Source organism: Girardinichthys multiradiatus, chromosome 15, assembly GCF_021462225.1.
Source record: "Girardinichthys multiradiatus isolate DD_20200921_A chromosome 15, DD_fGirMul_XY1, whole genome shotgun sequence".
Taxonomy (NCBI): Eukaryota; Metazoa; Chordata; class Actinopteri; order Cyprinodontiformes; family Goodeidae; genus Girardinichthys; species Girardinichthys multiradiatus.
The window spans coordinates 1,968,158-1,994,318 of record NC_061808.1 but is presented as its reverse complement, the minus strand read 5'-3'; the positions used below and the strand labels follow the sequence as shown (position 1 = coordinate 1,994,318).

Here is a 26,161-nt window from a genome sequence, read left to right as displayed (position 1 = left end):
TGACCTCACTAGCATCAGAAGGTTTATGTTTAAGAGGTTTGAAGAAATGTTAGAGATCTGATCCTTGCCAGAACGTTTTCCATCGGATTTCTATAAGGAGTCATATTATTATCAGAAGATTCATCCGTTTTATTCTTATCTAATCTGGTTTGTTTCAGAGATGAAGATTTGTCCGTCAGCTCTGTGTTGGCGTCTGACGTCATCCATGCTACCAGGAAGGACGTCCCCTGCATCTTTAGGGTAGAAAACCCCACCCCCTCCTTTAAGTACCTCACCTTTCAAACCGTATGCCACATCCTAACCGTTGATGTTCCAGGTGACGTCGCCGCAGTTGATCTCGCAGTTCTCCCCGGTGTCCCTGCTGGTGCTGGCGGAGAGCGAGGCGGAGAAAAAGAAGTGGGTCCGGATTCTGGAGAGCCTGCAGAGCATCCTGACCAAGAACCAGCTGAAGAGCCAGCAGGTCCATATTCTGCATGAGGCCTATGATGCCTCGCTGCCTCTCATCAAGACCGCACTGTGCGCCGCTGTGCTCGGTCAGTACCAGCCGTTCAGATTCCGGTAATGGGTTAATGGGAGGTCTGGGCGTCTGTGGTTCTGTTGAGGTGACTCAGTTCAACATTTTTACTGTTACATCTGTTTGAAAGGTGCTTTTCTAAATATTCTGCCCTTAATGAATATGCAGCCGTTTCTGATCAGAATCTCGCCTTCCTGACATAATTCATTTTCAATGACTTAGTTTTGTGTTTCCATTCAGAGCTTTGCAAAACTATTCAGTAACTTTTCCACATGTTAAAAGCACAAACTTTGTGTTTTATTGGTATTTCATGTCATATGCAAACACAAAAGGAGGCTCTGAATGGTCTGGTCCGACCCTACGTTTCTGATTTATGTAGTGGTAGATCCCTAAGGTCATTGTCCCGGTTCTTCCAGAACTAAATAGAAACATTGAGGTGACCAGACCTTCTCAGTCGCGGCACCCAGACTCCCGGACCAGCTCTGGATCTACCAGCTCAGTCATTGATCTGGACCTTTTTAAACTTTAAACCATTTTTCTGGAAGGCTTTTAATACTCATTAGCATTTTATTGCAGATTTCTAACCTTATTTGTTTTCTCTGTTTCTGAATCATTTTTATATCGTAAAGCATCTTGACTGTCTGGCTGGCTGTTTTTAAAGGGCTATATAAATAAATATATGAATAATTGCTGAACTTAGGGAAAATCAGACAATAAAAAAGAATAAAATCTAAGAAATCCGTTTTTTTGGTTTAATTATCTAATTTCTAGCAATATCCCTTCCAGGCTGAGCACATTCAGCCGTCTGAGGCCTCACAATGAATTTAAAGTTTCACTTTATGCCGAGGACATATTACTGTTTTTTTTTTTTTTCAAATCCCTAAATTTCTGTATCCTAAGGAAGTAAAAGAACTGCCATGAGAAAATCAATGTTAGTGGTGGAAAAGCTTGAAAATGAGCTCGAATGAGCTTTAGGAAGGTAAAACAACCCTTCAATCATCTTATTTATTGCTTATTTCATTTCTTTCTCTGTAGATCGAGACCGGATCGCTATGGGAACAGAAGACGGGCTGTTTGTTGTCGAGGTTACTAGAGATGGTGAGTCAGAACAAAAACAAATTCATTTGAAAGAAGTTTGTCATCTTTTTGGTTTTTAACAAACGTGTCCAACAGCTACTAATATATCAGGCTCCTCCCTAGTTGTCATAGAGTTGGTGGATCTATAAAGTGTCGTTGACACACTTTTACCACAAATACAGAACTTGAAAGAAACAAAGAATGGACTGGACAGTCATTAAAATTATATTAGGATTAAAGACGTCATAAAGGACAGTTGTGACACAGAACAAGCATGTTTCAATGTTCAATTTTGCAAGTCCAAAGTCGCCCGGAAATGAAGTCTCAGGTCATTCATTTTGTGAGCGTCAATGAGAAACGGTTCAGGTAGAAGTCAAGTTACATTAAAAACAGCAACAGGATGAGTTCACTGAGGGCAGAGAAGCTATATTTGTTGCTTCATTTGGTGCATTTAATGTTTCATTGCTCGGTTTATAACACCTTAATTAACCCAGTAACTGATCTAATTGATCTAATGTTAACAACTGCTAATATAAACACGTGTATATAGAAATATATGTGTGTATTTATTAATATAGCCAGATCTAGTCCATCTTTAGTGAATTATTTAGAAAATCTGGATGTGTTGCTGGTTCTGTTTCCTGGTGGTCCGGTATGATTCATGCATATTGATTCCAGCTGTGTTCCAGCATCCAGCAACAATAGACTCTGGTTGACGTCCTCACGCAGCAGCCTCTGGTGCTCTACCTTCTGATTACAGCTGACTTTCTTCTCCTGACTCTGCTGCGTCTCTCTGATAGTGACTGAAATACATCTACAGAAACATCAGATGTTTGGCTGCTGTCTGTGTTGCTGCCATTATAGCAGCAGTCAGTTTACTGCCGGGGTTCCCCTTCTACGTCATAGAGCACAACAAAATTGCTAAGGAGTAGTCTGGAAATGCCTTTTTAGGGAAATTTATGACCATATATCTCAACAACTGTTCATTTTAGGGGCATGAATTAAAACTTTTTCAAGTATTTTATCGGTGTTTCCTTTCTATAAATGTTGTTGGATTGATTATGAAAAATCGATGTCACTGGCACTTTAAATGTCAGATATATCTTGTACGAATCATGGTCTCAAGGTTTGGACACTACTTGGATGCAGAGTTTATAGCGAGAACAGAGCTGGCCCGAAAACAGAACCCTGAGGGACCCCATGTGGCAGAACCGCAGGTATCTGATCTGGTTCCGATAAATCTTTGAACATCTGTCAGCGTTTTCTTCGTTGTGTCTTTGCAGTTATCGTCCGAGCTGCTGACAGTAAGAAGGTTTATCAGATCGAACTTATTCCGAAGGAGAAGATTGTCGCTCTTCTCTGTGGTCGAAACCGCCAGGTCCACCTTTACCCCTGGGGGATTCTGGACGGAGTGGAGTCCTCCTTTGACACCAAGCTGGCAGAGACCAAGAACTGCCAGGTTCTGACCACAGGAGTGCTCCGACCTGGAGGCCCCGCCTGCCTGCTGGCTGCTGCCAAACGTCAGGTCAGAGGAGTGAGAAGTTGCAGGTCTTCAACTGCAGATCCGTGTTTGTGGTCCGATTCTAAAACCTTGGTTCTGTGTGCTGCCCAACAGGTCCAGTGCTACGAGATCACTCGAGCAAAGCCGTATCATAAGAAGCTGTGGGAGGTGCAGGCTCCAGGCACAGTCCAGTGGCTCGGGATGCTCCGGGACCGGCTGTGTGTCGGATACTCCTCCGGCTTCGCCCTGCTGGCCCTGCAGGGGGAGTCGTCACCCATCAGCCTGGTAAACCCGGCCGACCCGTCTCTGGCCTTCCTGTCCCAGCAGCCGATGGACGCCCTGCACGCGCTGGAGGTCGGCTCCAGCGAGATTCTTCTCTGCTTCAGCCAACTGGGCATTTATGTGGACGGACAGGGCCGGCGGTCCCGGACCCAGGAGCTGATGTGGCCCGCCGTGCCGCTTGCATGCTGTATGTCACCTGTTCTGGTTATTGTTGCAGTGGGTGTAGAACAGGGGATATTAGAAAGGTTCGGCTTTACACTTGCATTAGGCCACCATTTGAAATCCTCGGCAAAACGTGGTGGTGGCAGTATCATGCTGTGGGATTCTTCACATTCATGTTTATCAGTTTGTTTTGGATCCACATCTGAACAAGTCTATCTCAGACCTGATCATCGTCCTTCTGTCATCAGGTTCTAACTCATCTCACCTGACGGTCTACAGCGAGTACGGACTCGATGTGTTCGACTCTCACACCACCGAGTGGGTCCAAACCATCTCCCTCCGCAAGGTAACCAATCACTGTTCAGCACAGCTCAGAATCAGCCAATCACAGATCAGGACTGATTAATGCCCTGTGGTTCTTTCACCAGTTCCGACCTCTGAACGCGGAAGGGACGTTAAACCTGCTGAGCTCAGAACCTCCTCGTCTGATTTACTTCAGCAACGCCTCATCAGGTAAAAACGGCGCACCCACAAACACGGCTGAACCCAACAGAACAGGCTGATGATTCTGTTTGTGTTCCGGCAGAGGGGGACCTCACCATCCCGGAGACATCGGACCACAGCAGGAAGCTGATGGTTCGGACCCGCAGCAAAAGGAAGTTTCTCTTTAAGGTTCCTGAAGAGGAACGGCTCCAGCAGAGGAGGTGAGTGTTGTTCTCGATACCTTGCAAAAGTTTTCAAACCCCTTCTGATGTTTCACATTTTGTCACGTTTCAACCAGAAACTTTACTTTTATGTGACCGACCCAAACAAAGTTAAGCAGAATAAGATGGAAGCAAATAAAAATCTGATAGTGTAACGTATTTGTATTCAGCCCCTTTTACTCCGATACCCCTAAATGGAAGCAGTGGGAGGCTTTATCACAGGAGGGAGAGCGAAGCTGGTTAGAGTCACTGAGCTGTGGACCAACCGCAGACCTACCAAGTCCACCGTGACTCATCGGCCAGGCAAGGAGAACATTAATCAGAGAAGCTCTGGAGGAGCTGCTACTCAGGTGGAAGAATCTGTCCACAGGACAGCTTCAAGTCACTCCACAAATCTGGTCTTCAGGGAAGAGTGACAAGAAGGCCACAAGCCACATAAAACATGTGGTTGAAGATGTTCTGGTCAGATGAGACCAAAACTGAACTTTCTGGCCTGCATGCAAATACCTGTGTATAGGAAGACATCACCCTGATCACACCATCCCCAGGGTGTAACATGGTGGTGGCAGCATCATGCTGTGGGACAGGGAGGCTGGTCAGAGTTGAGGTGAAGATGGATGGAGCTAAATCCAGGACGATTCTTGAAGAAAACCTGTTAGAGGCTTCAGAAGACCTGAACCAGCAGGAGAACCACCCTGAACATACAGCCAGAGATACAATAGATGGTTTAGATCTAAGCTGACTAATGTGTTAGAATGGCCTAGTCAAAGTTCCGACCTAAATCCAACGAGAATCTGTGTGAAGACTGATAAAAGCAAACACCAGTGACCTTTAGTGAAGGCAGTTGCATGTTCATCATGGTTCTGATAATGAACCCATTCAGATGGTTTCCTCAGGGAGGAACCGGGAAGCGATTTCCAGGGAAGCTCTGATTTCTTTGCTTCTCCGGTGTTTTTTGGACTATCAGAACGTCTTGGAAAACATTGTTCATCCTCGATTTCTGTTCCGTTTGTTCCTCTGCTTGTTTGTGTCGTCAGGGAGATGCTGAGGGACCCGGAGCTCAGGTCAAAGATGATTTCCAATCCTACAAACTTCAACCATGTGGCTCACATGGGACCAGGAGACGGCATGCAGGTCCTAATGGACCTCCCCCTGGTAACTCCTCCTTTTGTCTTGCTCCTTCTCCTCCTCCTCCCTGCATGGCATGTTCTCCTCCCTCACCTCCTCCCTGGACAGCTCTGTTCATCAATGACTCCTCCTCTCTTCTTTCCTTCCTGACTCCTCCCCCTCTTCCTCTCTTTGATGTTCAGGTTGGTGATCTCACCTCCCTCTCACCTTCCCCGTCTCCTTCTCCCTCCTCCTCCTCCCGTCACACCCTCATCTCTCCCCCCTCCAACTTTGAGCACATCTATCACATGACGTCGGCATCGGCCGGCGCCTTCTTGCAGAAGGAGGCCTCCTCTTCCTCCTCCTCCCAGCAGAGCCTCCTGCAGCCTTTCTCCTCCTCCTCTTCTCCCTCCATCTCCTCTTTGGGAAGGGTAGGCCAGCTGCTCTCTTTCTCCTCCTCCCACTCCCCTCCTCCTTGAGCGGTGGAAGCTGCAGCAGGTCACGTGAGGGTCTGACCTTCAGACTCTGGGTCAGATCTTCAGGAAAACATGGAGAATTACAACAAATTAAACGTGACCTGAACCCAGCAGCCTGATTTACTGATTATGAAAGAAAACCTGCTGCAGCGTTCACTTGTTCTTCATAGTAGTGAGTTACTGAGATGACTGATCTGTCCACATGGTGTGAACCTGTTCATAATTGGAGCGTTTCAGCTCCCAAAGGCTGATATTTGTTTTCAGAACTTGGCTAAACCGGTCGTTCTTGGAGGCTGTGACCCACTCAGAGATTTCTATGTTGATAAATAACAAAATGGATCATTTCCAGCCTGGAGTCTGCAGATTGGAGGCCACCGATTTGTACCAAGATCACATTTTTAGATTCACTGGCATATCAAATATTTATGTACATGTGCAGCACTTCACGTGGGCAACTACTGGTGCATTTTATGAAAGCTGAATCAGTGAAAAGCTCAATTATACAGTTTTAAAGAGTCAGACAATGAATATTTAAAACAAGCAGAAACCAGTCCCTGAATGGAGGTTCTGCAGAGCAAAAATCTTCATGTTTAAAGATCTGGATGATCATCAGACAGGAAACAGATTCTTCTGCAGAGAAGAGCTGGATCCTGCTGCCTGCGTGAGTTAGTGCACCGATCCTCAGCCCGTCAACATCATTTAGAAATGAATTATTGTTTTGTCATGGTTTTGGGTCAGAAACCTTCACGATGCCGAGACATTTTGCCCTCATGCCTTTTTAGATCAAATGTATCCAAAGCTGCAAAACTGTTGGAAAAAGATCATTTTTCAAGTTTCTGTGTCATGGGGCAAATCATTTTTCCTGAGTAAAAATTAATTTGCATAAAAATATTGACTTCTTAAAAAAAGCGCCTAATATGCAGCATAAACGTGTTTAACTACCAAAGACCTCCACTAATAACATTCTGGGCCTTGAATCTAAGTAATGCCTGTGAACAGATAAATCAGCCTTTATATTTAAAAACATGTTAACTTTTGCATCACTTTGCAACTAAGAGCCGCATGCAGCTCTGAAGCTGCAGCCTGTGGCCCCCAGCCTGGGTAAAGGGCCAATAATGAGCCCAGTTATCCTCAGTTTAACAGCAGTAACACACCTCCAGCATTAATGGTTTGGTTCTGTCTGTGTTTAGAGCGTGATGCCCTCCTCTCAGGACGACCCCATTAGAGATAAGCCCCGCCCACTGTCCAGTATCTCCCGGCAACATAGAAGCAAGTCGTACATCACTCGCACGGCTTCAGGTAAAAATGTGGAGCGACTGTAAGCAGGTGTCTGAGTTCTGCAGGCGAGCAGAAGTTTACCTCAGAATAGGGTTCCAGGCTGCAGTCTCTGTCCTCCTAGAGTTCACGTGTCTCCATCTTCATCTGTCATGTTTGTGTTTATTGGTTCAGATTTCAGTGGAGGAGCTTCAACACGTAGCGATCCGGACCAGGACCTGGACCGAGAGGTAAAACCCATACAGTCTTCCTTCAGGAAGATCTCTGAACCCTGCAGATTCTACTGATTCTCTCTCTCTCTCTTTCTCCATGTGCTGCGGGTGTCTCTCGTCCAGCCGGACTCAGACTCCACCAAACACTCGACCCCCTCCAACAGCTCCAACCCCAGCAGCCCCCCCAGCCCTAACTCCCCGCACCGCAGCCAGCTCACCCTGGACGGTTTGGAATTGGAGCCCTGAGCCCCGCCCCTTGCACACCTTTAGGCCCCGCCCCCACATGTTTTTGGGGAAGGGGGGGCTGTCTGAACAGATCTGACGGAAGACTGAGTTTAGTTTTTACTTTGAGGATTTTATCATGACAGAGTGAGTCTAAGGTTACTGCTGCTTTTATCTGGATGAACTTTACCTTCTGGGAAGCCCCGCCCCCATCTCCTGGTTTTATCCCACGCTGACGGCCAAGGGACCAGTCACTTCCTGTTCTTCCACCTTTGTATTAAAAACACTTCCCGTTAAGCTTCGGCATGTGTTAGCCACTCACAGACAGGAGCTCTCACTCTGAGGGGAAAAAATAGAAAAACACTGTATTAATTATTTTAAAGTTTTCGTTAAACTTGCACATCATTATCGTTGTTGTAGGAGAAAAATAATCTTTGATTTGTAAGTGGTGATCTTTACTCTTACCCCCCCACCTATCTTTAATCTGACTCCGCCCCCTTGCTCCAGTGCAGACAGGTGACAAGGGGGCGGGGTCACACCTGGACACTACTGCTTTTACTTCTTCCAGAATCATTTAAGGAATATTTGTTATGATAAAATGTTTAGCAGCCAAAAACCACAATAAACCAACCAGAAGTGAGTCTGAGTGTCAGTGTCTCACCAGGAAACACCTGCGCAGGTAAAGCACAAGGTGATCCAACCAGGAAGGGAATATGGAAGGAGTCATTTTAAAAAAAAATTAACAAACAGTTTTATAATCAATGGAAAGGTTACAGAAACACGTTCATTAGAGACAGTTTTGTCTTTAGAAGCAAACGTCTTTGCATCTTAACAGGAAGTGTTGAAATATTTGGACATGTTGGGATTGGGGTGGAGTTTGGTCCACATGGAGACCAGGGATGGGAATGTGCGGTGGTGTGAAAAAGTATTTACCCCCTTACAGATTTTTCCTGTTTGATTTTTGTGTCACACTTGAATGTTTCAGATCATCAAATAAACTCCTGATAACTCCTGAGTAAATACAAAAAGCAGTTTTCAGATGAGTTATCAAACTGACTAGCTCTGCAGGCCTCAGTTAAGGTCAGAGGTCAGAATTCAACATTAAGAAAGAGGGCCTTCAGTGGGAGCGTTCCAAGGCCAGAACCACTGCTGACCCAAAAGAACTCTCCCTCCATCTTCCCTGTTCCTGCTGAAGAAAATCGTCCCCACATCATGATGCTGCCACCAACATGTTTAACCATGGGGAAGGTTTGATCAGGGGGATGTGCACTGTTATTTTCTGACCTACTGCTGTATTAAAGCATATTTATCAGAAAATGTAATGGAAGGAAAAAATGAGAGCTACACCTGTTGTGTTAAAGCAGAGAGAACCTCAGAAATGTCTTACCTGGGCTAAGGAGAACAAGAACTGGGTTGTTGCTCAATGGTCCAAAGTCCTTTGTTTTTTACTTAAAAATCATGTTCCCAGAGTGTGGAGGCTCAGAACCCTACGTTGCTGAGGTCTGGTGTGAAGTTTCTACAGTCTGAATCCACTGGGTTTTATCAAGCTCAAAGTCAGAGCACCCATCTACCATAACCTTTTAGATCACTTCATGCTTCCATCTGCTGACGAGCTTTATGGAGAGGCTGATTTCAGTTTCCAGTAGGACTTGGTATCAGGTCTCACCGCCATTGACACTCTTCCCAAGAAAGGTGAGCCTAAATCAGGTCATTGTTGCAGAAGATGACAAGCTGTTGAGTACTGTGGAAAGTTGAGTGGATGAACGACACTCTTCCCAAGAAAGGTGAGCCTAAATCAGGTCATTGTTGCAGAAGATGACAAGCTGTTGAGTACTGTGGAAAGTTGAGTGGATGAACGACACTCTTCCCAAGAAAGGTGAGCCTAAATCAGGTCATTGTTGCAGAAGATGACAAGCTGTTGAGTACTGTGGAAAGTTGAGTGGATGAACAACATGTGGTAGAAAAACAGGACTAAGGGCTGCCAGAAGAGATTTGGGAAGGAAACTGAATTTTGGGTTTTCATGAGCTGTAAGCTGAAATAGAAATACATAATTGAAATTTATCCCCCCGTGTCTGAGTTTCAGTGCTTGGCTCAAATTACTAAAATTAACTTTTCAGTTGATGTGTTTAAGACTCGCCTCCAAAGAAAATGTTTTATTTACTTAAATACATTTATACTGGGGCTGCACAGTGGCGCAGCAAGAAGGTCCTGGGTTCAATTCCCGTCCAGGAGTCTTTCTGCATGGAGTTTGCATGTTCTCCCCATGCATGCGTGGGTTCTCACCGGGTACTCCGGCTTCCGTCCAAAGTCATGCCTGTCAGGATAATTGGTCACTCTAAATTGCCCTTAGGTGTATGAATAAGTGTGTGTGTGGTTGTTTGTGTGTTGCCCTGTGATGGACTGGCGACCTGTCCAGGGTGACCCTGCCTCTCGCCCATAGACTGCTGGAGATAGGCACCAGCTTCCCCGCGACCCACTATGGAATAAGTGGTAGAAAATGACCAACCTTTATTCTGAAGAGCATTAATTTACATTTTTTTCACTTCCTTAAAACCGGTGGGAGGTTGACTTTTAGTGAGATGCTTCCTCTTTTATGTTTCTCAGCTCTTTCTCTGTGTTGACGTTTGTGCATCAATGATTTTAACTGTAAAAGATTACTGATGGGAAAATACCTCCTAGATTCTTCTATAGCTTGATGTCTGTTGCACAAACATCCTGCAGAACCTGAAACTGCTGAGAGGATTTAGAAGAAACGTTTCTCGTAAACCAATCAGAATATGGGAGCAGAGATCCCGCCTTGTTGCCATGGTGACACAATGGCCTCATTTGAGGTCGGAAGGTCTAATGGGGGGATGGGGTCCTCATCACCAACGTTGTTTTTGTCAGTTTCCCTTCAGCTCAGTCATCAATTATTAATTTGGCCCTCAGTTGTGTCTGACAGGTGCGTAAATCATTAATGAGGCAGTTCCTTGTTTCTTTACTGTGCAGAGAACAGCCAATCAGAGCGTCTCTCTGAGACCAAAGCGACAGCACACCCAATGGAAGGAGAGCCGGAATCGAGTCAGACGGGATAACCACATCTGTCTGTCGCTGTGTGTTAATCTATAGAGCCTTTAGAAAGCGAAGGTAACAATTTGAGGTTTTATTTCAAGTTCTGCTTTCACACTTTAAACCAAGTCTCACGGTAACATTTTAAAATGTTTCCTGTTTGTTAGTCTATTTAGAACAGCGTTGAACTTTTTTTCCTGAAATTTACTTGACCTTTGACAGCAACTTCCTGTTGAGAGAGACACATATTTACAGGCACAGACACCTATGCATGCACACACACACTGGCTTGTGTGTGAAAATGCAGCTGGATTTGAGTTACATCTGCAGTTTGTGATTTGAATAAAAACCCAGCAGTTTCACACCTGCAGCCTTCATGGTGGAGGATGTTTGTTGTGAACAGAGGCAGCACTGCTGGTTAGCAGGCTGGCTTCCTGCAGGTAAAACTGATGCAGTTGTAGGAAGCCTGCAGGTGAAACCAAGGTCAGAAGGTAACAAACAGGAAACAGCTCAGCAGCAGAGGTTGCAGAGATGGTTCAATGGTCTCACGAAGTTGGTCATTTGGTCCAATGATCCATCATTATCCTGAAATTTGCTGCAACATTTAAATTTGGTTTTGAAGGTAGTTGGAGCTCCTTGTAGCATAAGGTCTTTAGCTCCAAAGAAAACTTGATTTTTGGTCAAAAATATGAAGCAATATGTTAATTTGACCATTTCTATATACACAGCTCAAAAAAATAAAGGGAAGACTTAAACAACACAATATAACTCCAAGTAAATCAATCTTCTATGAAATCAAACTGTCCACTTAGGAAGCAACACTGATTGACAATCAATTTCACATCTTGTTGTTCAAATGAAAAAGACAACAGGAGGAAATCTTTGGCGATTAGCAAGACACTCAATAAAGGAGTGGTTCTGCAGGTGGGGACCACAGACCACTTCTCAGTACCGATGCTTTCTGGCTGATGTTTTGGTCACTTTTGAATGTTGGTGGTGCTTTCACACTCGTGGTAGCATGAGACAGACTCTACAACCCACACAAGTGGCTCAGGTAGTGCAGCTCATCCAGGATGGCACATCAATGCAAGCTGTGGCAAGAAGGTTTGCTGTGTCTGTCAGCGTAGTGTCCAGAGCCTGGAGGTGCTACCAGGAGACAGGCCAGTACACCAGGAGACATGGAGGAGGCCAGGAGGAGGGCAACAACCCAGCAGCAGGACCACTATCTCCACCTTTGTGCAAGGAGGAACAGGAGGAGCACTGCCAGAGCCCTGCAAAATGACCTCCAGCAGGCCACAAATGTGCATGTGTCTGCACAAACGGTTAGAAACCGACTCCATGAGGATGGTATGAGGGCCCGACGTCCACAAATGGGGGTTGTGCTCACAGCCCAACACCATGCAGGACGCTTGACATTTGCCAGAGAACACCAGGATTGGTAAATTCACCACTGGTGCCCTGTGGTCTTCACAGATGAAAGCAGGTTCACACTGAGCACATGTGACAGACGTGACAGAGTCTGGAGACACCGTGGAGAGAGATCTGCGGCCTGCAACATCCTTCAGCATGACCGGTTTGGCAGTGGGTCAGTAATGGTGTGGAGTAGCATTTCTTTCCATGTGCTCGCCAGAGGTAGCCTGATTGCCATTAGGTACCAAGATGAGATCCTCAGACCCCTTGTGAGACCATATGCTGGTGCGGTTGGCCCTGGGTTCCTCCTAATGCAGGACAATGCTAGACCTCATGTGGCTGGAGTGTGTCAGCAGTTCCTGCAAGATGAAGACATTGAAGCTATGGACTGGCCCGCCCGTTCCCCAGACCTGAATCCGATCAGAGCACATCTGGGACATCATGTCTCGCTCCATCCACCAACGTCACGTTGCTCCACAGACTGTCCAGGAGTTGGCGGATGCTTTAGTCCAGGTCTGGGAGGAGATCCCTCAGGAGACCATCCACCGTCTCATCAGGAGCATCTCCAGACTTTGTACGGAGGTCATAAAGACACGTGGAGGTCACACACAATACTGAGCCTCATTTTGACTTGTTTTAAGTTCATTACATCAAAGTTGGATCAGCCTCTAGTGTGTTTTTCCACTTTAATTTTGTCTGTGACTCCAAATCCAGGCCTCCATTGGTTAATAAATTTGATTTCCATTAATGATTTTTATGTGATTTTGTTGTCAGCACATTCAACTTTGTACAGAACAAAGTTTTCAATGAGAATATTTCATTCATTCAGATCTAGGATGTGTTATTTGAGGGTTCCCTTTATTTTTTTCAGCAGTGTATAACAAATTTACAGAATCAAAGCACTCTTATATAACCTGTGGTTAGAGCTATTTACTTTGGAGGTGATTAAGAAGCGTAGCTCTAAGCTCAGCTGGACTAAAAACATTTTTTATACATTTTAATCCAACTGATGTTTCATAAAATTATTTAAAGCAAGCTGAGCTTAGATTAGCATCTAATAAAATATGTTATCAAAGATTACGGTCAATGTCAGCACACATTGAAATTTAAAAAACTTGTAAAGAGCTTAAACGTCACACTGAACGATGTAAAATTCAGAACTCTTTTTCTTCCCGATCTCCTGATCTTCTAATCAAAAGTGCTGCAGTACTGAAGCTCCACCAGTAGGTGGTGATGCCGTTGACCTCGAGGAAATCAAACGTCAGAGGAAGAAGACCTTGAACGTTGCAAACGTGTTGAGTCTTGTCTCAGAAGTTGGAGCTCAGATTTAGGAATGACCTCTGACCCGAGTTAACCAAGTCAAACAACCAGTTGGATTCACTCTTTTCTTTTTTTGTTCTCAAACTAGTTTAATGATATACAGAAATGTAAATTAACAATATGTATCTGTCACTATGGTTTACTTACATGGTAGCCATTTTGTATACTTAACTCACTAAATCAGATGTTTAACTTTAGGGGGCGCTGTTGCCGTATTTCTGACTTCCTAGACACCAGAAAAAGTTAAAAATAATGTGTACAAAATGCAAAAGAGCAACTTTGTTGTTGTCTGGGTCACTTCTAGTGTAAAACGTGAGTAGAAATGTGCAAAGATAATTTAAAATAACCATTTTAGAAATGATTTGACCAAAAACTCATGTCAAAAATCTGTTTCTCTAAATATCTGTGTTAATCTGAACAAGGCCTTAAAAGATGCAAGACGATATCAGTCCTAAAATGAATGAAAGGGAAATGTTTGCTGTAAGTCATTCTTACTGGATTAGGAGTGGAAAAAGAGGAAGCTTTCATGGCTGGTCACAGGAGAAGGCTTGAAAGGGTTTTCTGTGGATATATTCTGGCACTTCTTGATATTTGTTGCAGGTCACATGGGAGGTAAACTAGCTGTTGTTGTTCTTGTCACACTGAGCAACGCGTAAGTAGTAATAAACATATTTTTTCCCCAAAGAGCTTTTACTAGAAAACTGTCACAGTATTACCCATATTTTACTTGACATGCATCAGGCCTAAAACATTACAGTGGATGCCGCTGCAAGGCAGATCTTTAAGATTCGACCAATATAAAGGAAATACAGGCTTCTGGTAACAAAGTGCCAACAGATCATCTCTGAAGGTTAGGAGCCTTCTTCTGCTGATGGATTCACAGGTTTGAGTGAAGTGGTTCCTTTAAACTGACATAAGCTGCAGCTGGAAGACATCCAGAAAGGCTGGAAATCTAAAGATCAAGACCACTTTATCAGATTACAGTGATAATTGCAATGATCTGTTGTTGGTTTGTTTTGGCTTACAATAAAGTCACACATTCCTTACTTTTATCCTAATTTTAATCAAGTTGCAAGCATCAAAGGTTTTATAAAAGCAAACTTCTGAAATTCAGTTTCAGTTTTTAAAATGTCCCAGATTTGATTGTTTTGTCCCAGAAGCTCAGAAGCACTTGTGCACCCTTTCTTCTCTCGGGACCAGGAAGAACTTTCCATCCTCGGTCTTGTCGGGGAACTAGATGGGTTGGTCACAGGACAAACCTGAACCAAAGGAAGCAGAGCCAACAAAGGGCAGCAGAAACCAGCAGCATTGGGAGGAGAACCCAGCAGTAAGACTCCAGAGACCAGCCTCTGGATTCAAAAGTACAGTTAATCTCTCATGTTGATCTCTCAGGTCTCTGTTCTTCCACCTGCTTGTCTCTCAGTCTCGGTTCCAGCATTCAGCTCTAAGGACTTGTTTTGGCTGCTGTTGGATGGGGCTCCATGGCACGCCAAGACACGGACCTGCGAGAGTCCGCGGTAACACTCCTTGCGGATGTTGTTGCTGGACAGGACGTAGAGAATTGGATTGACAGCACTGTTGATGGTGGACAAACCAAGGGATATAGTATAGGGGGTGTACATGTTCTTCTCAAATAGGCAAGAGGTTTCTACCAGCTGGGGGAATTGGGTAATGATTGCCCGGACCAGCAGGATCAGATGGTAGGGGCCGAAGCAGATGAGGAATAGCAGCACCACTGCCACCGCCAACCGGCAAACACGGCGTTTTTGGCCTTTCTGCAGCCCTGCGCTGCGCTGCACGTTGGCCAGGACGAAGCGGTTTGTCACCACCAGCAGCAGCAGCGGAAGCAGGAAGCCAATTACAAAGCGGGCGTAGTTAAAGCCCATCACCGTGACGCTGCTCTGACTCGGCTCAAAGCAGCGTCTGAAGCTCTCAGGATCACCCTCCTTCATGGTGAAGACGGCGGTGTGACCAATGGCCACCACCAGAACAATGACCACTGTGATGATCACGGCGTGGCGCTGTCGCCTCAGGCCACGCGACTCCAGACTGTAGGCCACTGCCCAGTAACGGTCGCAGGAGATGCAGCAGAGCAGAAAAATGCTGATGTACATGTTGGTGAAGAAGATGTAGCCTGTCAGTTTGCAGGCGGTTGAACTCCACCGCCAGTTATGGCCGCTGTTAACGTAGTCCGCCCAAAGGGGCAGGGTGAACAGGTAGGTCAGGTCACACAGCGACAGGCTCCAAAGATAAACACCAAGCACATTTTTCCTACACACCTGCTGCCAGGTGAGGAAGATTGTCAGAACATTGGTGGGAAGACCGATGACCAGAACAATGATGTACAGAACCAGCAGCGGCAACCGGTCCTCCTCATAAGGCCTCTTGCAGTTGACTAAGGTCTGGTTGTTCATTGGTAACCCCTCTGTGACGGGCAGCATGGCGGTCAATCACATCCAAGGGTCTGGGTCTCCAGAGATAGCTGGCCAATCAAATCTAAGGACAAGGCTCTGCAGGAATAAATGTCCAATCAGGGGACCTGGGTCTGGAGGGATTAACGGCCAATCAGATCAAAGCATGAACATCTTCAGGGTTATGCACATCAGCTGATCAGCATCTGGAGAGAGAAAGAGTAAAGTTACATAAAGTTTGTTTAGGGTTGGGGTCTTGTCTTTATAATTGCTTTTCAACTTCTTTCTATTACTTTTAAGGGTCTTTGTGGTTGTTCACCATCATATTGGACTAAGAACTATGGCCTGATAACTGAATTTTCTCCTCAGAGAGCAAACTTAGTTTCAGAGATCAAAGTGACGCCTGGAGGTGCTTAATGCACTTCTATTGCCAGCTAGAGTAAGCTTCCTTCAGAAATAACCGATCTAAAAGTCGATTCTTCCTCTTTCTGTCATTGCTGCTCTAGAAGTTCCTCTCCTTTATGTTCTTCAAACACAGCAGCGAGGACTTGCTCACATGTGCTGTTAGTTTCACATCTAAAACAGGAAACGTGTGAACATTTCTGAGGCTTCTGGTGTCTCATTCACTCAGAGGTGTATCCTTTATATTTCACACGAATAATATTATTAGATCATATATGTTATAAAAAGACAACCTTCAGGATGGATTACATGAAGTAATAGTAAATAAGAGGTCAAATAAGGGAGGAAAGAAGAAACCAAGTTTTAGGCAAAACTGAAAAATGTGTGAATAACTAAGTACATCCCATGACTCATGATTGTGTGTCTGACTTCCTCGTTTTCTTTGGCTATGCTTCATCGCAGGCGTGAACCAGTTAGGACCAAGCCATAGCTATCGGGCTCACACCACCACCACACTTTACTTTATATATGTATTTATGTATATATATATATATATATATATATACGTATATATATATGTGTATATATATATATATATACACACACACACACTCTACCGGTCAAACGTTTTAGACCGCCTTTCTCATTTAATGGTTTTCTTTATGTTTGACTATTTCCATTGTACTTAGATTTTCACTGAAGGCATCAACACTGTGAATGAACATATATGGAATTATGTAGCAAACGGAAAATTGTAAAATAAATTTTTAGCTCAGCTCTATTTTTGATTCCTTAAAGTAGCCGCCCTTTGCTGTGATGACTGAAATATTAACCTTTCGCTGTCTCTTAATGAACGTGTGGTAAGATCTTTCAAGACTCTTTGGAAAACCATTTCAGGTGACAACCTCATGAAGCTTCTGGAGCGAACGGCAAGAAGGTAAAGTGTGTGTGTGTGTGTATATATATATATATATATATATATATATATAAATATATATATATATATATATACATATATATATATATATATATATATATACATACATACAAGTCCTTCTCAAAATATTAGCATATTGTGATAAAGTTCATTATTTTCCATAATGTCATGATGAAAATTTAACATTCATATATTTTAGATTCATTGCACACTAACTGAAATATTTCATGTCTTTTATTGTCTTAATACGGATGATTTTGGCATACAGCTCATGAAAACCCAAAATTCCTATCTCACAAAATTAGCATATCATTAAAAGGGTCTCTAAACGAGCTATGAACTTAATCATCTGAATCAACGAGTTAACTCTAAACACCTGCAAAAGATTCCTGAGGCCTTTAAAACTCCCAACCTGGTTCATCACTCAAAACCCCAATCATGGGTAAGACTGCCGACCTGACTGCTGTCCAGAAGGCCACTATTGACACCCTCAAGCAAGAGGGTAAGACACAGAAAGACATTTCTGAATGAATAGGCCGTTCCCAGAGTGCTGTATCAAGGCACCTCAGTGGGAAGTCTGTGGGAAGGAAAAAGTGTGGCAGAAAACGCTGCACAACGAGAAGAGGTGACCGGACCCTGAGGAAGATTGTGGAGAAGGGCCGATTCCAGACCTTGGGGGACCTGCGGAAGCAGTGGACTGAGTCTGGAGTAGAAACATCCAGAGCCACCGTGCACAGGCGTGTGCAGGAAATGGGCTACAGGTGCCGCATTCCCCAGTCCTGGACTACAGAGAAGCAGCACTGGACTGTTGCTCAGTGGTCCAAAGTACTTTTTTCGGATGAAAGCAAATTCTGCATGTCATTCGGAAATCAAGGTGCCAGAGTCTGGAGGAAGACTGGGGAGAAGGAAATGCCAAAATGCCAGAAGTCCAGTGTCAAGTACCCACAGTCAGTGATGGTCTGGGGTGCCTTGTCAGCTGCTGGTGTTGGTCCACGTTGTTTTATCAAGGGCAGGGTCAATGCAGCTAGCTATCAGGAGATTTTGGAGCACTTCATGCTTCCATCTGCTGAAAAGCTTTATGGAGATGAAGATTTCATTTTTCAGCACGACCTGGCACCTGCTCACAGTGCCAAAACCACTGGTAAATGGTTTACTGACCATGGTATCACTGTGCTCAATTGGCCTGCCAACTCTCCTGACCTGAACCCCATAGAGAATCTGTGGGATATTGTGAAGAGAACGTTGAGAGACTCAAGACCCAACACTCTGGATGAGCTAAAGGCCGCTATCGTAGCATCCTGGGCCTCCATAAGACCTCAGCAGTGCCACAGGCTGATTGCCTCCATGCCACGCCGCATTGAAGCAGTCATTTCTGCCAAAGGATTCCCGACCAAGTATTGAGTGCATAACTGTACATGATTATTTGAAGGTTGATGTTTTTTGTATTAAAAACACTTTTCTTTTATTGGTCGGATGAAATATGCTAATTTTGTGAGATATGAATTTTGGGTTTTCATGAGCTGTATGCCAAAATCATCCGTATTAAGACAATAAAAGACCTGAAATATTTCAGTTAGTGTGCAATGAATCTAAAATATATGAATGTTAAATTTTCATCACGACATTATGGAAAATAATTAACTTTATCACAATATGCTAATATTTTGAGAAGGACCTGTATATATATATATATATATATATATATACACACAGTGTATCACAAAAGTGAGTACACCCCTCACATTCCTGCAGATATTTAAGTATGTTTTCATAGAACAACACTGACAAAATGACACTTTGACACAATGAAAAGTAATCTGTGTGCAGCTTATGTAACAGTGTAAATTTATTCTTCCCTCAAAATAACTCAAGATACAGCCATTAATGTCTGAACCACTGGCAACAAAAGTGAGTACACCCCTTAGTGAAAGTTCCTGAAGTGTCAATATTTTGTACGGCCACCATGCTCTTTTCTCTTCTGCTCTCGGTGGGGTCAGACGCTTTTCCACTCTCTCCTTGATTCTCCCCCATGTTTTGCCCTCCTTCAGCTTTTTGTCTGTTTTTCTTAGAGCCTCTGTTCATATATCCTCCTAATTTGTTCATTATGGATTTGGTCAGCTGGTCTCTCGATGCAATCGATTAAATTTTCTCAACGGGAAGACAGGGTAAAGGGGAACCCTCTCGTCCAGACGGGACGTTCTCCTCCGGATACGCAATGGATTCCTGGCAGCAGTGGAAGATTGTGTGCTTGACAACAATGTCAGTCGAGAACGTGGAAGATTTGTACATAATTGGATTTCTGACAACAGGATTTCTGCTTTTTGGAGTTGGTGGTTACTTGGCTTATCGAAAGATTTGTAAAACATCGGCAGCTGTTCAAAGCACTCCAATGCTGCCTGGGATGTTTGAAAGGATCTTCAGAGCTCTCAGCACTCAGACTGATATGTTAAGAGAGCAGAATCACAAGCTGGACGCGATCCTTGAACAGAATCACAGGCTGGCTGCGTTTCCCGGACTCAAAGGTGATATGATTTAATCTTGGAGATAGTTGATTGCTCAGGATATATATATATATATATGTATATATATACATATATATATATATACATATATATATATATATATATATGTATATATATATATATATACTCTTATGTCTTATCTCTGATTTAAATGAAGCTGACAAACTGCTGACAATAACTTTTCTGATTCATTTTCCACAGAACCACAAAAAAGCTTCGTGTGAAAAATTTGTGTGATATCTTTTTCTAACGGAAACTTTGAGGTCAAATTGATGTGAAACTCTTTATGTTGCTTCCTGCCGTTTGCTTTGAGCTCGGGTCAAACATGATGTGCTTTCATTCTCACAGGTAGAGTTCATAACCAGACCCGATTACAATCAGCTGGTTTGAACATTTTGATGAGACTGAAGACTGAAGGTTAACATAGGGTGAAATGGGACCTCATAAAAACATCCTGCAGATCCCAAACGGTCATTATTCGCTCATACAAATCAAACCAAAACAAGAAAAGATGTGTGAAAAACTTTTTTCACCCTTGCTGCTTCAGTTTGCTGCTCTGAAGCGCACAAGTGCATTAACACGATGCCGAGGGAGAAAGAAAACAGCAATAACCTCAGAGGAGCAATAATTGCTGCAATTAGCTAGTTTATTTTTAATATTCCAGTTTAAAATTAATCTTGTGTAAAGCTATCATGAAGTGAATCAGAACCACGAAGATTTCACTCAAGAGTTCCATCTCAGACCCTAAATGGTGAAAGCAGGTTGAGGGTTAAAGGTCAAGACAGGATAATTAGCAAAACACTGAACCAGTCTGGCTCTTTGGAAGTGTTAATGGTGAACACCTCTTCCCTATAAAAACAAGATGGCCACAGGACTTAGGTTTGCAAAGCTGCATCTGAATAAAGGACAGAACTTCTGAAACGTGAAACCAATGTAGAAGAGTCATCATGAACAGCTTGTTAAGAAAATGACACAGTACAAATACCTAATAAGATCATTCAGGCATGGTGGTGGAGATATGATGACGCAGGCTTGTTTTACTCATTCATTGAGCAGACTGTGAACTATGACTGAGGTCAAATGTGAACGTCAGGGTTCGACGATGATCCCAGTAAAGTTTAAAGCTTGTTAGAAAAACATTTACGTTCTGATCAGAAAATCTTATTTCCTCAGAGGGTGTGTTTACTTTTTATAGCATTTATAAATGTTCACCAGTAAGTGCTACATCCTGCACAACATTATTACGTCTTTTTCACAAACAGCACGTTAATAAATTTAAAACGAAGAGCACTCCAGAAGCCTCTGTTTTCAGGTTGAAACAAGACAACTGTGAAGCACGGTGGTGGAGGTATGATGACACGGGCTTGTCCTGTATCTCTAGTCCTTCAAAGTATTCTAGTCATTCTATCAATGGTGCATTTTTAGCTTTTCTGCCCATTTTAGTACACTTGAGGTTAGATTTAAACAATTTAAGAATAAGATCAAATGATTTGACTAAGACCGATACATAAAACCCTTAAATTAACTGAAAGTAAAGATATTTTACCTTAATTTAACTTCCACTCTTCTTCTTCTCTGTCTGTTATCGGACGTTTTCTCACATAAAAACTGCAGTGAGAATCGGTTTTCTGAGACAAAGGGTCGTTCAGCTGCAGCGGTTCCTGAGGATCTGAACTCTCAGCAGGTTATCGCCTCGTTCCAGCAGGCGTGTCCTTGTCCTCCTGTCTCACCTCTTTAGACTCAGTGAAGTCCTGCAGATAAAACATAACTTAGAACCATGGTTCACAGACTGTGCCAGCAGTACTACTGTAATACTTGGACTGCTTATTGTGGTTCTCAAGACATTTTGCTACAATTGTTTTTAAGTTCAATGCAACCTGGAACATACAACTATTAGATGGCAACAGCCCATAATATGAATTGTTTAAGCACCTTTATGTTTCCTTGGAAGGAAAAGTCCAGAGGAGAACATTTTGGAGAACAGCTTGTTCAAACCAAAGCAGATGATTGTGATGCAGGAAAATGTGTAGGATGTTTCTTTTCTGTCTAGGAACGATTAACTCAACATGTTCCAGTATGGTTCTGATTGGGTTTTATTAACTGATCCGCTGGATGACCACGCTAACTGCTGTTAGCAAAACAAGCTAATAATGTGGATTTCTCCACCTCTTGTACTTTCAAACACTGCAGAAACACGTTCAGTAAAGAGGCTTACTGTGTGAAATATTTTTTGGGATATATCTTCAAAACTGCAAATTAATTTTTAACATGCAGGCATCACCAGGTTTGATAAGGCAGCCATGTTGAAGTCTGAGGCTGGAGTTATTATAAAAACCCTCCAGGTTTCCCACTCAGAATTCCAGGTTCCAGTTACACCTTCAGTCAATTTTTCCAACTTTAAAGAAACTCCATAATTTTGAACTCTTATTCAATTCAATTCAATTCAAAGATACTTTATTGATCCCTGAGGGGAAATTAGAAGTCCAGTAGAACCCATCCAAACAGACATCATGACACAAGACAAGGAGAGACGGGTCACCGAGGTTTTGCTGCCCACTCACAGGCGCTGCCCTTGTTAGATGAGAAAAGAGACCACATTAGGAAAGTAGAGGAAAAAAATCCTATTTCACACTTTATCTTTAGCAGGATACAGTTTGAGATTGTAAAAAACCTCAGAACAAAGAAGCAACAAGTTGACAAAACATCATGCCGGGAACGGTGAAGGTGGTGTGAGGAGGTGTATATATTTATCTTGAGCATGTTAGTGTGTGTGTAAGTGAGTGTGTGCAAGTAAGTCCATGAAGCACTGTCCCAGAGGCCATTATCCTTGATGGTACGTTGAAATATTCATCAACCGGCCGCAAAGTTCTGAGCAGGTCCACAGATGTCCTCAGGGAAGGGAGGAGGAGGCAGAGAGAGCAGAACGTCATGTTTACATAACTTCCAGGAGAAGTTGAAGATAGCCAGCCATCAAGGCCGTGCAGGGGAGCCAGATTCAGAAAAACAATAATTATTTGGGTTAAACTGACTCTTAATTTTCCATCAGCCTTGAGAGTCTCACTGGTTCTTCTCAAAGGCGAATCCAAACAGCCAAATTCCAGGTCCTTTCTGCCAGATCCGAGCGAACAACTTTCTCCAAGATTTATCCCATTTCACCCCTGAGTCCAGGAACCGCAACCTGCCTGCGATCCTGTGTAAGGATCACATCCAGTCTGCGATTCAGCTCACGTAACATCTCAGTCTGAGTGTTGATCGCTCTGAAGATCCCATCATACATGCCAGGCAGCCTTACAATGGCCAGAACAGCTGCTGACATTCTCCGAATTCCTCGATATGCCAGGTAACCGCTGACTCCAAAAAGCAGAAATCCTGATTTCAAACATCCAATTATTTACACATCTTCAACATCCTCGACTGACATTATCGACAGACATACAATCCTCCACTTCTGCCAGGAGTCCATCGTGTATCCGGAGAAAAATGTCCCGTCTGGACAAGTTGGGCTCTCCTTCACCCTGTCTTCTCCTCGAGAAAATTTGATCAATTGCATTGAGAGACCAGCTGATCAAATCCATATTTTGGAAGATGTGCAAAAAGAGACTCCAAACAAGACAAGACACAGAGCTGAAGCAGGGCAGATATGGGAGACTGCGGGAGACAGAGAAAAAGCGTCCTCCTCCACCGAGAGCAGAAAGATAGAGCCTCTTTGCTCTCCTGCCCACTTCAGCTGGTCAGCTGGATTCTATAATTTAACCAAAATGAACCGAGTGCAGCCGCTCTCTAAATAATGAGCTTGTTTTTTACCCTCCATACTGTTGTACCATTTTGCTTTTGCAGAAACCATCGTAGATATTGCGACCAAGGCCACTGTGGATACTCTTAAGGCTGCAAAACGTCTGTTAATACAATGCTTCCTTCCTGTCAACTTGTTGCAGATGTTAATGTTCAAAGAGACACTAACAGAACCAGATAACCCAGAAATAAGCCTTGCCCTACTGAGTCAGAACAAAAATTGATCACTGTTTGGATGGGGTTGTGTTAAATGCTTGTTTGCATCGTGTTTTAGACGAGGTTTTCTGTTTTAAGTTAAGCTCTGCAAGACCCTATTTTTGTTTTACACATCTCGGTATGTCTTTTAGCCTTCAGTAACCTTTTCCAACCAGATCTACCTTGAATTAACAATGCAATTCCAACATGGCCCAAGATGCAGAAACACCAAGGCATTCAGAATCAGTAGCGAAACCAGTACCGCTGTTGCATCCAACATGCTAAGTACAAACAGCTTCAGGCCAGCTGAGTAGCTATTTGCTCTGAGAGGGATTGGCAGTGACGGTAAAGTAGAGAAACCGATCTGGTTCTGAAAAGAGTGGCGGATACCGACAAATGTTGAACCAAAGTAAGGTGTCTTATGTTATCAGTTTGTGGTGGTTCTGGTAACGAAAGCTGACAGATTATACTGGTGGTTCTAAAATTTTGGGCTTCCCTTATTTTTTTCTCTATTGTTTTTCTCTTTCCTCCTGGAATAAGATGAAGTTAAACACCTAATTATGCCATAAAATCACATTTCCTTTAGGCTTCTGAAAGACAGAGGGTCTTGATAATTTATAGATTGGTAATTCACTTTATTTCACTTTTTTTGTGATTATTACCCTTTCATTGATACGTAATCTGCAGATTCAGTTTAGCCATTCAGTTGTTTGATGAATCTGTAGGCAACAGATGTTCGTTGATTACGGCAGATTTGATTCTTGGATATTGGGACATGAGTTTTCCTCCATAATCTGCAGAAATATGTTCATTTTCCAGACATCTTGTATGTTTCAGTATTAAATCTATGTACAGGTAAAGAATCCATCCTCCACATAGTTATTGAATAGATTATGAGATTCATCATATGACTGATTTTGTAGGATATGTGAATATAGTTTATCATAGCTTGTCAACCACACATTTGGAGATTTCAACAGAATAAAAGATGCCAGTAAACAAGAACATTTATTTCTTTTGTTTTTTTTCTTTTAATGTCATCAAACCAACAAAATGTTTTAAAAGTCAGTAAGGAGGTGCTTTTTTTTATAAAGAGTTTCAGAACCACTGCTTTACAAAGGTACATTATTCTGGGCAAATGGGATCAAATTCAGCCTCTGAACTTCATGAAGTTGTTATAAAATCCTATTTCTTCCTGTAAATCCATCATTTACTGATTTAATAACTTTTCTGGAATTATTGAGATTAACAAATACTTCTGAAATATACTTAAACTGCGTTGAGATTTAAGCAGATTCTTAAACTACTGTAACATGATCAGGTATAGCCTCTAAGCATGAGGGTTAACGTGTTTTGATTGGCTGAATAAATATTTAATGAGCTTTATCTGCTATTGTTCTCTTTGTTCCCTGTTTTCTCACAGATCTTCACATCATTAAGGATTCAATCCTTTAACAATCATAATATGAACCATCAGATCGAGCCTTTAAAGACTATGACAGATGTCATGATCTGTGCTTCATGCTGTTAAACGGATTATGAAGACAGAAGCTAAGTACCTGCAGGATGAAAGTTCAGCTTCAACATGCAGGCTGCATCTGGACACCATTAAAGCGTCTGAACTTCACCTGAAAGGTAAAATCTCACCTGAGACGTGGCGCATGGTCTGTCTCTGTCCTGGTCTGGTCCTGAATAAAGACGTGAGGGTACCTCTGCGTGGGTGACTTCATTCCCGACATCAGCACGCACTCAAGTTGAAATTTACCCGGCCTCCACCTCCCCCTTCCTCTCATCAGTGTTTGACTCAGAAACTCCTCCGCAGGGTTGAGGTGTGACTGAAAGGAGCTCGTCCATTTTCAATTCAAATGAACGGGGCTCAGCAGTGAAAGACAGCGACATCGTCTGGTGGCAGCAGTTGGTGCAGCATGGACGCGCAGAAAGGTCTGACGTCTCTGCACGTCTCAGAACAAGGAGACGCCCAGAACCTGAGGAACTATATAATGAGAGACGTGTCTGGGTGGACCTGTTAACATGTTGACCAGATCTCTGAGACAACAGATGAATAATAAGACTTCTCTTAAATTAGTTCAGTGTTATTGTTCTCCTAGATGAAGCTACAAAGCTGCTGGTATCACTAACTCTGTGTACTTTAACCTAGAAAGTACTCCTGGCTCGACGCTGCTGTGTTTGCGTCTCTGCTCTGTCTTCTGAAACTGACCCTGGTTTTTCTACCATCTCCACATGCTTGCTCAGGAGGATGAATTCATTTTTCATCAGCTCACATTATCAACTGAATAACTGCATTGTATTTTAACGGGATGTCACTGAATTTCTATCTGTATGACTGGATTCATTAGAGATTTCTGGGTGTGAATTGGATGTCTTGTAAAATTTCTCAAGAGGACGTTTTCTGTAAATGTAATTTTTAAAACAAATGAAACATTATAAAAGATCAACAGGTAGATAAAAACAAACGTGGCATCAAGCAGTCCTGCACCATATTTGTTTTATTCCTCCATTTTAATAAAAAGACAGGCGCAGCTTCTGAAAGGTTTCACCGATCCTGGTTCATGATGCTGCCCCCTGCTGGA

General features: G+C 43.1%; 2 protein-coding genes and 1 long non-coding RNA gene across 5 annotated transcripts in view; 2 read left to right on the top strand and 1 right to left on the bottom strand.

Annotated features, from left to right (window-relative positions):
• cdc42bpb (CDC42 binding protein kinase beta (DMPK-like)) overlaps positions 1-8,172 on the top strand; it is a 30,307-nt gene extending 22,135 nt beyond the window's left edge. For 2 of the 3 annotated variants that reach the window (XM_047387968.1, XM_047387969.1), the window contains 13 exons: positions 159-240; positions 317-533; positions 1,550-1,612; positions 2,875-3,116; positions 3,207-3,561; positions 3,785-3,882; positions 3,965-4,049; positions 4,123-4,240; positions 5,278-5,395; positions 5,551-5,778; positions 7,014-7,122; positions 7,273-7,328; positions 7,434-8,172. In XM_047387968.1, coding sequence (XP_047243924.1) covers positions 159-240; positions 317-533; positions 1,550-1,612; positions 2,875-3,116; positions 3,207-3,561; positions 3,785-3,882; positions 3,965-4,049; positions 4,123-4,240; positions 5,278-5,395; positions 5,551-5,778; positions 7,014-7,122; positions 7,273-7,328; positions 7,434-7,556 — 1,894 coding nt within the window. In that variant the 3' untranslated portion in view covers positions 7,557-8,172. The remainder of the gene's footprint in view (positions 1-158; positions 241-316; positions 534-1,549; positions 1,613-2,874; positions 3,117-3,206; positions 3,562-3,784; positions 3,883-3,964; positions 4,050-4,122; positions 4,241-5,277; positions 5,396-5,550; positions 5,779-7,013; positions 7,123-7,272; positions 7,329-7,433) is intronic. The other variant, XM_047387970.1, reaches the window with a different exon arrangement.
• A 2,192-nt stretch (positions 8,173-10,364) lies between these two features.
• Positions 10,365-25,554, top strand: LOC124882096. The gene is made up of 3 exons (XR_007041816.1): positions 10,365-10,414; positions 10,522-10,659; positions 24,994-25,554. It is a non-coding gene; the product is annotated as an uncharacterized LOC124882096 (long non-coding RNA).
• On the bottom strand, positions 13,983-25,353 carry gpr132b (G protein-coupled receptor 132b). Its single transcript, XM_047388259.1, has 3 exons — positions 25,218-25,353; positions 21,130-21,334; positions 13,983-15,928 (listed from the first exon to the last, which is right to left on the bottom strand). Exon 3 carries the CDS (start codon positions 15,750-15,752, stop codon positions 14,700-14,702), a length of 1,053 nt encoding a protein of 350 aa, XP_047244215.1. The 5' UTR covers positions 15,753-15,928; positions 21,130-21,334; positions 25,218-25,353; the 3' UTR covers positions 13,983-14,699.
• Positions 25,555-26,161: the final 607 nt, after the last annotated feature.